This window comes from Dunckerocampus dactyliophorus, chromosome 15 (genome assembly GCF_027744805.1).
Source record: "Dunckerocampus dactyliophorus isolate RoL2022-P2 chromosome 15, RoL_Ddac_1.1, whole genome shotgun sequence".
Lineage (NCBI taxonomy): Eukaryota > Metazoa > Chordata > Actinopteri > Syngnathiformes > Syngnathidae > Dunckerocampus > Dunckerocampus dactyliophorus.
The window spans coordinates 4,550,429-4,564,233 of NC_072833.1; the positions used below are offsets into that span (position 1 = coordinate 4,550,429).

General features: G+C 39.4%; 1 protein-coding gene across 6 annotated transcripts in view; it reads left to right on the forward strand.

The window, feature by feature from the left end:
* cald1a (caldesmon 1a) overlaps nucleotides 1-13,805 on the forward strand; it is a 163,437-nt gene that overhangs the window by 145,496 nt on the left and 4,136 nt on the right. For 5 of the 6 annotated variants that reach the window (XM_054800083.1, XM_054800084.1, XM_054800085.1 and 2 more), the window contains 9 exons: nucleotides 478-847; nucleotides 2,656-2,844; nucleotides 3,581-3,705; nucleotides 6,275-6,560; nucleotides 7,685-7,822; nucleotides 9,662-9,705; nucleotides 9,821-9,896; nucleotides 11,485-11,631; nucleotides 11,711-11,806. In XM_054800083.1, the coding sequence (XP_054656058.1) occupies nucleotides 478-847; nucleotides 2,656-2,844; nucleotides 3,581-3,705; nucleotides 6,275-6,560; nucleotides 7,685-7,822; nucleotides 9,662-9,705; nucleotides 9,821-9,896; nucleotides 11,485-11,631; nucleotides 11,711-11,806 (1,471 nt within the window). The remainder of the gene's footprint in view (nucleotides 1-477; nucleotides 848-2,655; nucleotides 2,845-3,580; nucleotides 3,706-6,274; nucleotides 6,561-7,684; nucleotides 7,823-9,661; nucleotides 9,706-9,820; nucleotides 9,897-11,484; nucleotides 11,632-11,710; nucleotides 11,807-13,805) is intronic. The other variant, XM_054800086.1, reaches the window with a different exon arrangement.

The window sequence follows — 13,805 nt, forward strand, 5'->3', positions numbered from 1 at the left end:
TTCTTCATTCACAAAAAAAAAATGAATTTTAGGGGTTAAGTGGATGATTTACTGGCAAATTAGGGAAAATGTGCATTATTTTCTCAAAAATTTAGGAAATATTAGGAAAACCTTTGATAAATGTGCATTACTTATGACCCAGATAAGCGAAAGAAAATGGACAGACATTTAAAAAAAAAAAATCAACCTAGTTAGTGAGGGTGAGCCGCAGCAGCTTGGAAAAAATAAAGAAGTTTCTTTTTAAAGACCAAATGATTGTTGTTGTGTTGTTGTTGTTGAAATGTTTAGTTTCTACAGTGAGAGACTAAACAGAGTCTGGCGTGAGCAGAAAATGCCATAAAATTTGCTCGAGAACATCCGTTTATCGAAGATGAATGGCGATTCTGTGAGCCATGACTGTGTCGCACTTTGAAATTTGAAACCCCTGCTTTGGGAGACTAGTTCTTGTCCTCATATGTGTGTCTTGCCTCCTCACAGTCTTATAGAAAGCGACTCCGTGAGCAGCTCCTACCGAGGCGGGAACGACGACACCGAAGACCAAGCCCTACTGGACCGCATGGCTAAGAGAGAGGAGCGCCGCCAGCGTCGCATGAAGGAGGCGCTGGAGAGGCAGAGGCATCTGGACGCTGAGACGGAAGGCCAGCCGGACCACGACGACGACAGCATCTCAGCGGAGAAGAGCAAAAAATACGAGGAGGAGGAGAGGCCCTCCTCCTGGCGCCGGGCTCGTTACCATGACGGCGAGGAAGAGGAGAAGGAGGCAGTGGTGGCCAGAGAGGAAGAAGAGGCTGCTCCTGAGGAGAGAATGATGGAGGAGAAGCCGAGCAGGTCTTACTTAAGAGAAGAGGTGAGTCCTGTGTGTTCAGTCTTTTTTTCTTCTACCTGGTTCGCCTCTCAGCAGCCAATGGGAACACCTGCAAAGTGCCATTTTCTCCAATGCATTAGCTGTGTGGATTATGTCAGTGAGATGTATTACTTACTGAAAAATTAAGACAACTTGCATTATTTGCTGAAAAATACTGAAAAATTAAGAATTATGTCCATGATTTATGGATTAAAATGTGCTTATTTGCAGAAAAATTGGGCAGTTTTATGCATTTTTTTTAAGTGTGCATTGTTTACTGAAATATTTGTGGAATGTGCATTATTTCCTGACAAATTTAGGCAAATATTAGGGAAACCTTTTGAAAAAAGGGCATTATTTACGAAAAAAATAGGAAAATGTATAAAAAAAATTCCCTTTTTAACGGATTAATATATGCTTTATTTACTAGGAAAAAAATGTAGGAATTAAAATGGATTAATTACTCACAAATGTGGGGAAATTAGCATTATTTCCTGACGCATTTAGGAAATAATTAGGAAAATATTGATAAATGTGCATTACTTAGTAAAAAAAAATCAAAATCCCCCCAAAAAATCCAAGTCCATTATTTATCGATTAAAATGTGCTTTTTTGGGAACATTAGAGTAAAATGTGCATTATTTCCTGACAAATGTAGGCAGATATTGGGAAAACATTTTGAAAAAATTTGTTAGTGTTTTTAGTATTTATTTACTGTGTTATTTTTTATTTCCTGACAAATTTAGGCAAGTATTAGGAAAACCTTTGGAAAAATGTTCATTATGGACTAAACGTATCACAAATCTTGAAAAAAATGCCTATTGTTTATGGATAAAATGTGCTTTGTTTACTAAAAAATGTCAATTTTAGAGGTTAAAAAAGTTGATTTTACTGGCAAATTAGGGGAAATTTGCAATATTTCCTCACAAATTTAGGAAATATTAGGAAAACCTTTTGATAAATCTGCATTACTTACTAACTAAAAAATATCTTAAAATTAGGAAACATGTCCATGATCTATGGATTAAAATGTGCTTTTCTTGGTGGAACATTTGACAAAAATGTTCATTTTTTCCTGACAAATGTAGGCAAATGTGCATTATTTACTAAAAATATCAAAGATTTTAAAACAAAAAGCCTATTTATGGATAAAATGTGCTTTATTTACTAAAAAATGTAAATTTTACAGGTTAAGTGGATTATTTACTGGCAAATTAGGGAAAATTTGCATTATTTCCTCACAAATTTAGGAAATATTAGGGAAAACTTTTGATAATTGTGCATTACTTACTAAAAAAGATCTGAAAATTAGGAAACCTGTCGATTATTTACGGATTAAAATGGGCTTTTTGGGAACAGTTTGCACTATTTTCTGACAAATGTAGGCAAATGTTAGGGAGACATTTTTAAAATGTGCATTGTACTAAAAACATGAGAACATTTGAAAAAATGAATTAATATGTGCTTTATTTGCTTTAAAAATTGCAATTTTGGGAGAAAAGTGGATTTTTGACAGGCAAATCAGGGAAAATTTGCATTATCTTCTGATAAATTTAGGAAATATTAGGCAAACATGTTGATAACTGCATTACTAAAAACATGGACATGTTTTATGGATTAAAATGTGCTGTTTTTTTGGGAACATTTGAGAAACGTTGATTATTTCCTGAAAAACTGGAGGAGGATTTGACTAGAACAAATGGCCATGTGATGATGTGTTGCTAGGAATCAAGCGAGGAGCCTAAAATACAAAAGAAGGTATGCTCGCAGCGCACTCATAATAAAGTTCCTCATTGATCCTCGTTGCATAGGAGCTCACAGAAGAAGGAAGTCATTCGCTAGTCAGCTCAAATCAGGCCGAGTCAGCAGATGTAGTGGCTGAAGAGGCACTCGAGGGCGATTATGTAGACGGCACCTCAGGGAGCGAGCGTACGGTGCAGAGAAATGACAGTGAGGCGGACAAAGAGGTGTGTGAGGTACTGCACTCACAGGACAGTGAGGTATCTAAACTCTTCCCTAGATGTGTCCACCACAAGCATGCCAGAAAGTCACTCTGGGCAGTCTCAGCAGCATCTCTGACGGTTCAAGCATGTTCGAGACTATGCTGAGATGCCCTCGATTGTCACTGCGTGGTCTGCATCTTAATAACGAAAAGAAGTCAATAATCTTCATGCTATGCTTCACTGAGTGGTCACTGGTTGTTTTTTTGCATGTCTTCCACCTACTTGCTGTGTTACAGTACAATGACTTTTTGCTTCACAGTCACTCTGGAGAGAACCACACCAACATTTTTCAATCATGCTTTCGATATCAGTAGGGCCAGCTGCATCTCTTCGGGTTATCGAGTGTGTGTGAGTGACGGGAAGAAAAGCTCAGACTCACTTGGAGAGAAGTAGTTTGGCAATACCTTTTGGTTTGCATGTATAAATCCTGTCGAGAATAAAAGGCGACATGTCTTTTGCAGACTTATTTGTAGGGAAAATCACTGTCTTATCACGGGGTCAACACATGATAGCGTACCTAATGTTGCCGACTCCAAATACTCCACTTTTGTAGAGACTCTGACAAGTGGTCCTCGAGCTTACAGCGTAATGTGATGGCTGTCACTTGATTCCAAGACACCCTGGTCTTTTTTTTTTCCGCACTGACTGTACCGGTGTGTGTGTGTGTGTGTGTGTGTGTGTGTGAGTGTGTGTGTGTGGGTGTGTGTGTGTGTGTGTGTGTGTGTGTGTGCAGCTGAAAGAGGAGCATAGGAGCGTGGAGGTTCGCGAGGAGCAGAGGAAGCAGAACGGAGGTCTGCACGAGGAGGAGGAAGAGGAGGCCACTGCCAGACAGTACAGGAAACCCGAGAGGACACTCAGGTACCAAATATGGCTCCTCATTAAGGATGCATGACACGTGCACAACAGTGATATTTAATACTGTGTGCAAATTATGATGGTAAAAGCAGATAATGCATGATAATGCATAATGCGCCTCATATCAGTTGTGCTGTAATGTTCTACACCGAGGTCAACTAAAACCACTCTTTCCTTTCAAAATAAGCAAGCACTTGAATGTGAAACTGCAGGCCATACACTATTAAGGCATGCAAGTGTTGCCACAGGCGTCAACAAAATAATTGAAAGGCATATCTGAATCAGATTAGAAGCAAGTTATTTTTGTGGACTCTGGTCACCAAGCCTTAAGCTTGGAAACCTGAGATGAAATGAAAGCTTTAAAGGTATTTGCATCTCTTGCTGAGAAAAATGTGCATTATTTACTAAAAATAGGAAAATATTTTTTTTAAATGTGTATTATGCACTGAAAAATTAGGAAAACTTTTGTGTGTTGTTTACAGAAAAATTACTGAAGCATTTAAGAAAAATGTGAGTTTACTGAAAAAGTAGGGAAATATTTGAGAAAAAAAAATACATTATTTCCAGAAAAATTACAGAAACAAAGAAAAATGTACATTACTTAATGAAAAGTTAAAGAAATATTTGAGAGAAGTGTGCATTATTAGGTGGAAAATTGATGATTTAAAAAAAAAAAGTATTTCCTTAAAAAAAAAAAATGGAATGGAACAATTTGAAGGATTTGCATCATTTACAAAAAAAAATTAGGGAAACATTCAAGAAAAAAATGGCATTGTTTACTTAAAAATGTGGGATCATATGACAAAAAATTTAATTATTTAGTGAAAAAGTATTGGAAAAAATTGAAAATGTACAGAAAATGTTGGAACATTTGAGAAAAAATGGGCATCATTTACTGTAAGTTAGGGACTGTGTAGGCTCTCAGTCGTACAGGAGTTGTCCATCGAGGAAAAGGCTTCTTGAGACGTCATCTGTACTTCTGTGAAGAAGGTGTCGGACGTTTCGCTCCTCATCCGAAGAGCTTCGTCAGCGAACTAAAAAGTGCTGGTAGCTTAGGCCTTAAATACAGTAAGAGTGGGCGGAATTGGTGTGCCAACACCCTCCTCCTATTGGTTCGTTACACTAAGCCTGGGCGGAGTAGTGGTATAATCCTATCCTGTTATTAACACCTCCGATAAAAGGGAAGTGTCGCTCCCTGAATTGGGTATGAACGACTCTGATACTGGCTCGTTAGCATCTATTGTTCTGGCTCGGCCCTGGCTTCACCTCATTTGCAAGACTAAGAGCTGTGGGTTTTGGTCTCAGTAACCTGCTGAACACAGGGTCCAAATTAAACCTCAAACCACCATTCCGATTCAATGATGGGTTCTGTTGTTTGACAAAAATAGCTTCCTTTACTCCTCTTTCAAACCATCTGTTTTCTTTGGCCAAAATCTTTACCTCGCTGTCCTGAAAAGAGTGATTGGTAGCTTTCAGGTGTAGATGTACTGCTGATTGAGGACCACTAGAATTGTCCCTGCGATGTTGATAAAGCCTTTTTTGGAGCATTTGCTTAGTTTCCCCAATGTAGTGCTCTTTGCATTCCTCATCTTTACAGTGGATGGAATACACCACATTGCTTTGTTTCTGGTTTGGAGCCTTGTCTTTAGGATGCACTAATTTTTGTCTCAGGGTATTTACTGGTTTGAAATAGGTAGGAATTTTGTGTTGCCATAAGATCCTCTGGAGTTTTTCGGAGACCCCCGCTACATAAGGGACTACCACTCCTCTCCTTTTTGCTTCTGTGGGCTTTTGGGTTTCTTTCCCTACTCTCTTCTTTTGACATTGTCAATGTCAAAAGAAGAGAGGAGAGGAGTGGTAGTCCCTTATGTAAATTTTTAAAAATATTTAAGAAAAGTGTGTTTTATGCACCAAAAAATGTGGAAACAGAAAAATAACTGAAATATTTTAACAAAAATGTGCATGATTTACTGAAAAAGTAGGGAAAATCTAAGGAAAATGTGTTATTTATGGAAAAAATGAGGGAAATTAAGAAAAATTTACGCAATTTATTGAAAACTTTTGGAAGCATTTGAGAAAGGTCTGCATTATTAGGTGGAAAAATTAGGGAACATATGAGAAAAATATGTATTTCCTGATTATTTTTTTTTAAAGGAAAATTTAAGAAAAAATACATTATTTACTTAAAAATGTGGGAACATTTTAGACAAAAACTAGAATTATTTGAAGGAACATTTACTGAAAATACTGTAACATTTGAGAAGAAATTTGCATTATTTACTAAAAAATGTGGGAACAATTGATAAAAAAAAAAAAGTCCATTAATTACAGAATATTTTGAGAGCAATTGATAAAAATGTCCATTTACAGAAAGTTTTGTGAAACATGATTTGAAGCAAACGAGTCCTTTTGTGGACTCGGGTCACCAAACCTTCAGCGTGAAACGTGAGCTGAGAGGTAACTCTACCTTTAAAGGTGTTCGCTGCGCTTGTTGTGCGTATTGTTCACATCCCTTAAGTTGAAATGTTCAGACAGTATCCGGTATCCAAAGTGTCTCTGCGTCTTTCCCCAGTCGAGGCAGCGTGCGTTCACCCGAGGTGTCGGTGGCTGACGATCAGGACGACGACGATGACGACGACTCGGCCGCCCGCCTGGAGGCCGAGCGAAAGCTGGAGGAGCTGAAGCGGCGCCGCGACGACGCCGAGAGCGAGGAGTTTGAGCGCATGCGGCAGAAGCAGCAGGAGTCTGAGGCCGAGCTGGAGGAGCTGAAGAGGAAGCGCGAGGAGAGGAGGAAGGTGCAGGAGGAGGAGGAGAGGCAGAAGAAGCAGGAGGAGGCTGACAGGAAGGCCAGAGAGGAGGTAAACTCACCTTTTCCTGACTTCTACTTTGATAGCTCGTCTATGGCCTCTGGGAGGGCAGTTACCATGGCGACCACAGTGCACTGGCCTTTTGAGGAGACCTGGTCTGAATATTAGACTTTTACCGGCCACCTCATTAGGAACACCACATTTAATCCTTTCCGTCGTCTCTGCACCTTGTCAGTAGCATACATTTCTAATTATTATTATTATTTTTATATATGAAAATAGACAAAATTAGGGAAAATTTATTTCCTGAAAAATTTGGCAAATCAGGAAAAATATGACTTATTTAGTGGCTAAGTAGGGATTTTTTTTTTATGTGCATTATTACAGAAAATTAAACAGAAAATTACAGAAACATTTTATTGTTAAATGTTGAAAAACGTGCGTAATTTACTATTTGTGTTATTTCTACTATTTCTATACTTGTAAAAATAGGCAAATGCAAATGGACTTAAAATGTGTATTAGTTGATAGTGAAGAAACGTGTGTACCACTACTTCACCATTACTCTACCATTACTGTAGCTCCAGCCATGCAACCAAATATGGCGACCAAAGAGTCAAAGCAAGACATCGTTCATGTTGTAAAGGCAGAGTGTGTGCCTGAGAATTCCATTGAATCACGTAAGAAAATGAGTGCACACATTTACATCTTTCCGTGGCGACACTAAACATAAAAGTTCAGCTTCTTGCTTAGCAGTCGCCACATTATAATTCATGTTGTTGTCACGCACGCACGCACGCACGCACGCACGCTGCTCCGCATCGTCCTCCTCCTCCTCGTTACCCCGGCTCCCTGGTCTTTGCGGGTCTTGGCTGCGGTGCACCCAGTTCTTCCTGGTTTTGTGTGATGTTAATGAGGCCTTTTGGTTTGTAATTAAAAGATGGCCGAGGGATAGAGCGCTACTAATTAAGCAAGACGAGGCGGCTCGGAGACGCCTCACGCCATCCTCTTTTTATGAATACAAGTACAAATGGCCCATATGCTAATTGCTCGAATGTCTCAAGCTTTTCTTGTGTGAACACACACACACACACGCACACACACACACACACACACACACACACACACACACACGCCTTTTCTGTACGCTAAATAAGACTTGTGTGTTGGTCCAGGAGGAGAAGAGGAAGATGAAGGAGGAGATTGAGCGGAGGAGGGCGGAGGCAGCAGAGAAGAGACAGAAGGTGGAAGACACGGTGGACGGCGAAGACAAACCCTTCAAGTGTGTCAGCCCTCGAGGCTCCTCCCTCAAGGTCGGCCTTTTATACCATCGAGTGACACGTTTCCACAAACGTACACTATTTCTCAATGTCAACTTTCATCTTCTTCCCACCCATGTCCAGCTTTATTTTGTTATCATGTTCACTGTAGGTATAACTGTGTGTGTGTGTGTGTGTGTGTGTGTGTGTGTGTGTGTGTGTGCTTTCTAATGACTCTATTTTAAAGGTGTGTAAACATGCTACATTCCTTAAATTCTACTGCATAGCTGTAATGTTGCATGGTGATGCTTGCGTGTTTGAGTCACGTTCCGCTGTGTAAACACGCGCTCAGGAGGTTTCCCTACACATTATCAGTGTTTAAAGCGGGCCTTGCATCCCGCAATTTTTGGGAAATATGTTGGCCGCGGCCGACATGTAGAGGAGGTGGGGTATCGGAGGGGTTGCAAGTGTGTCGTACTTAAGCAGCAAGTGATCCGTGACGCCCACGTAATTGCCGCTCGCCCTCCGTTGGTAGCTTTTAGATCGTGAGTGCGGCATGCGACTCGTGTTCGCTCACCGGGGACATACGTGCGTGGGCATCGTACGAGGCTCGTGCAGCCCACTCGCCAGGCGTGCTGGCTTCCTACGGCACATGCGGCTGTCGTGACCGGGAGTGTACAGCAGGAAGAGCCGCCCGCCGTGGCCGGGTAAGGTGCATTCATGTCGGATACGCTATGTGAGCTGCCGCCGTGCGTCCACGGAGGTCGGGAGGAGCCGCTGCGTGGCCGGGCAATGTACACAATGTACTTTTAAACTTGCGACACACGCACTCCTCCTCTCCTCCCCCTGCGACCTGGCTGCGTGCAAGGTTTTCCTTCCTTTCCAAATAATTAGCATCCCAATTTTCTTCCTACGGGCTTTGCGTGTCTGCGGCTTTGAAAACACATGCGTGTCTCTAGCGATTTCCCCCATTTTTTCACGCAGCCAGCACTTAGGAGCACGTACGTCGGGATGTAAGGCCCCCTTAAGCTGCACTCGCTCACCTCGTTATTTTCACTAAATAATAAAAACAGTTTTGCTCAAACTATTTTTCTCTGGTACTTTTTCCCTAATCTTTATTTTTTTCCCCAATAACATTTTGTCAAATAATTGCTGTTTATTCCACATTTTTTTGGTAATAAGTAATACCCATTTTAATACCCAGTGAAAATTGATTTTTTTTTCAGCAAATAATGCGCATTTCTCCCTAATTGTTAAGTAATTAACACACATTTTTTTAATGACATAATGCTTATTTTTTATGATGATGCTGATACTCGCTTTTCAGAAAATGATTCTTATTTTTGCCCCTAATTTTTGGGGTAAATAATCAAAATGAGTTCCCAAATTCTTCAGTAAAGAATGCCTGTTTTGCGCGAAAGACAACGTGCCGCAGCCGTGCATTGTGGGACGCAAGCAGCGTGGATGCAGGAAAGCCATCGGGGTTAAGAGGATTACTGTAACTGCCTTGGCATGGCCGCAGCTGTTAAAAATGCATCTGAGAATGGGGAATTTCCTGTCCAGGGGTATTTTGGGAACTCCCACATTCATTCGGTGGCAAAGCAAAGGAGGGAGAAAAGAGAGAGAGCGACTTTGGTGCAAATTTTTGTCCCTTAAGTTGTTTTGTGTGTTTGTGTGTGTGTGTGTGTGTGTGTGTCCCCTTTTAGCCTCCTGATATACTTGAAAAACAATCCTGTGAGATTCCCACAGTCCACTGCTGTTCTTTTCTGTGTGGGAACAATCATCCTTGAACTTATTGCATGTTTACATCATTTGAGACAAAACTCTTCTCTCATTACTGCAACGCGACTGCATCTTGTATTGCTCACGGCTCTTGGAACGTTTGTTTAACAGATTGGAGAGCGAGCGGAGTTTCTCAACAAGTCAGCGCAGAAAAGGTAAAAAAAAATCAATAAACAAGCTTGTGTTTGTGCTTGTAAAGCACAGCAGTCCGCATTGCCTGGATAGGATGTAGTGGAAGAAATTATTTGTTATTTTCCTGCCCTCCGACAGCACCGTGAAGACGTCTCACTCTCCCGTGGTGTCCAAGATCGACAACAGGTTGGAGCAGTACACCTCGGCCGCTCAGGTTAGCTTTGGCTGGAAACACCTGGAACGTCTCTGATTGCAACCGTTTGTCTCCTCATTTTCCCCTTTTTTTTAGCTGACAATGCACATTTGTCCCACAAAGTTGGACATCAGTAATGACTTTTCCTACATTTTACCCCAAATTTTCAGTAAATGATGCTCAGATTCTGTCAGTTTTCATAAAATTCAGCAAATAATCTCAATGTTTTCCTCAATAAAGGATGCCATTTTGTTCCGCCCTTCAAATCTTTCAGCAAATAATGCCCATCCCCCCCAAATTCTCCATAGTCTCATATTCCAGAATTTTTCCCACATTCCAAAAACATGCAGGTGAGGTTAATTGGCGACTCTTAAGTTGTCCACAGGTATGAATGTGAGTGTGAGTGGTTGTTTGTCTCTATGTGCCCTGTGATTGGCTGGCGACCAGTCCAGGGTGTACCCTGCCTGTCACCCGAAGTCAGCTGGGATAGGCTCCAGCATACCCCCGCGTCCCTAATTAGGATAAGCGGCATAGAAAATGATGGATGGATTTTCAGGCAATAATAGCCGCCATGCACTTTTTTGGAGTAAATAATAGCCTTTTTCTCATAATTTTTATATGAAAAATGAACTTTTTAATTAATACACATTTGATGATACTTTTCCAATTAAAGAAATGCCCGTTTTTTCTTCATAATGCCCATTTTTTCTATAATTTTGTTAACAATGTTTCAGTAGATAATTCCTTATTGTTTTTCCTGTAATTTTTTTGTAACTACCTTTTTTTATTAAATGATCATACTTCAAAAAATGCAGTTTCTTTTCTACATAATGCCCATTTTTCATAATTTTTTTCAGAAAATACTTTTTCACTTTCACTTGCCCCAAATTTTCAGTCAATTTTGCACCAGATATTGCACATTTTTCTGCCGCTGTTAAATAAACGCTTCCCATGTTTCAGTAGATATGCTCTTTTTTTTCAAATTTTAAAATTCTTTATAGTTTTTTATTTTATTATTTTTATTAAATAATAATAAATAATAAAATAATCATTTTTTTAAATATTTTTTTTTTTTACTAAATATTGCCTATTTTTGATGATGATGATGCTTATTGTTCCTGTTTTTTAGTAATTCCCTTTCTTCCCCAAACTCCCCCAGTGTATTAGCAGATAAAGCTTATTTCCTCCCTACCACATGATTGGTACATTTCAATGTCGGTAAATAAAACCAAAGTTTTGCCCCCTGGTGTGCAAAGGCTCAGGTGCCAGATCAACACACGCGTCACGTCCTGAAGATGTAAAAGTGTTGAGTAGTGATGTTGCATGTACTGTAGGAAGGAGGCGGTGCACTAATGTTGTTCAAGAGTAGAAATGTGAGAAGTGAGTGGTGATGATGTTCATAAAGCATACAGAAGCGAATCATGTAGCAGCCTCGTGTTGACATCCCAGCTGACCTGTGATTCAGTGGCTCCCTCATTGCTTTTCGGCTCCCCTCAGCAAATTTTTCTTAGTTGATTTGCAAAGCGGTGCACTTTGTGGCGGCGGCCGCGGGGAATTTGTCACCGCTGTCAGCGACCCAAATTAAAGCCGCCAACTTTTGTCGCCGCAGAGAGAGAACAAGGAGTCCCGATCCCCTCGCTCGGGCACCGTGGACCTCCCCGTGGTCACCGACAGCATACGGAACATCAAGAGCATGTGGGAGAAAGGCAACGTGTTCAGCACGCCGGGAAGCGGCGGAACCAGCAGCGCCTTCAAGGTGAGAGGGGTTGCCTTCCGGCGGGAGGAGGGGAAGGCTTTCGGCGCCGCTTCCTCAACTTTGACCTCTGTCCAAACAGGAAGCAGCTGTCATAAAGACGGGTGTGGCGGGCCGCATCAACGACTGGCTGAATAAAACCCCGGAGAGCGGCAAAGCATCGGGAGGAAGGCCGTTGGTAGGTCGTCTCCATGGCAACGCCTGTCATAACTCACAGTTGACATTCAGGCAGCATTTCACTCTGTGTGTCCACGAGAACACATTTACTTCACTTCACATCATTATGTTGTACTACTGCCTTCAAAACCATGCTGTCACGTTAGATACACGCGTGTGTATACGGTATATTAAGTAGTGTGTCTTTGGCGCCATCTGCTGGCCACTCTGAAAATAACAAGAACTATGCCATACTGTGCATACTAATTTTTGCACAGTTAGCCGCATGATAATCCTTGCAGACTTTTCAGTTACATTTTGCCAAATTTTCCAGTAAATAAGGCGTATTTTTCTAAATGTTCTCCTCATTTTTCAGTAAATAACTATTTTTCCCTCATGTTTTCCCCTAATTTTAATCTAAAGTAATGTCTATTTTCCTCATTATTTTTCCCAAATTTGTCAGTAAATTAAGACCCATTTTTCCTATTCTTTGACGCATAATGCCCATTTTTTTCTTGTCACTTCAATAATAATTCCAAATTGGTCCCTAATTTTTCAAGAAATAATCTCAAACTTTTAAGTAATAATGTAAATCTTTCCCAAATTATCCAGCAAAGTAAGGCCTATTTTTCCAAATGTTCTCCTAATTTAAGTTCCTCAAATTTGCTTAATTTGTCAGTAACTACTGTAATGCCCAATTTCTCAGTCGTAATGTCTATTTTTTTCTCCAAATTTTTCAGTCCATTTTCCCCAAATTCCAGTAAAAGTGTGCCAATTATTCCTTAATTTTTCAGTAAATCATTCCCATTTTTTCCACAAAATTTTACAACAAAAATGAGTTTTCAATAGTTTTTCAGTCGATAATGCCGCTTTATTCCCAGTTTTTCAGTAAATAAAGCCCATTTTTTCCCTCACATATTCCAATAAATAATGCAAGTTTTTTCTCAATACTTCAGTTGTTTCAGTTGATAATTGGCTTATTCACAATTTTCCAGTAAGCTTTCGTGCCTGCAGCTTTTGCATTGGATCTTTGTCTAATTTAAATACCCATTGTTCTCCTCAAATTTTCAAATAATGGTATTTTTTACAGTAGTTTTTCAGTAGATAAATTCCCAATCTTTCAGTAAATAAAGCCCATTTTTCCCCTCACATTTTCCAATAAATAATGATAATTTTTTCATTAATTTTTCAATAGATAATTCGCTTTGTTCCTAATTTTTCAGTAAATAATGCCCATCAATTCTCTCTGCAATTTTTCAATAAATAATACAAATGTTTTAAAATATTTTTTGTAAATAATGCCTTTTTTTCCCCTCAAATTTTCCAATAAATAATGCTATTTTTAAATAGTTTTTCAGTAGATAAATTCTCAATTTTTCAGTAAATTTTTAGTAAATGCCCTTTTTTCCTCATATTTTCCAATTAATGTTATTTTAAAAAAATATTTTTTCAGTAGATAAATTCCCAATCTTTCAGTAAATAAAGCCCATTTTTCCCTCCAATTTTCTAGTAAATAATGCAAATTTTTTTCAATGTTTTTGTAAATAATGCCATTTTTTCCCTCAAATTTTCTTATAAATAATGCTATTTTTTAATAGTTTTTCAGTGGATAAATTCACAATTTTTCAGTAAATAAAGCCCATTTTCCTCTCACATTTTCCAATAAATAATGCAATTTTTTCAATAACTTTTCAGTAGATAATTGGCATTTTTCCCAATTTTTCCGTAAATAAAGCCCATTATTTTCCCTCACATTTTCCAATAAATATCATTTTTTCATGAATTTTTCAATTGATAATGATGCTTTATTCCCCATTTTTTTAGTAAATAATGCCATTTTTTCCCCTCAAATTTCCTAATAAATAATGCATTTTTTCCAATAGTTTTTCAGTAGCTAATGCGGCTTTATTCCTATTTTTAGTAAATAATGGTCAAAGTGCAGCGTTTGCGTTGGATCTCCTTGTCCAAAAACAAGTTAAATAGTCACGAGACAGCAGGAGACACAGAATGATGAAGTGTCG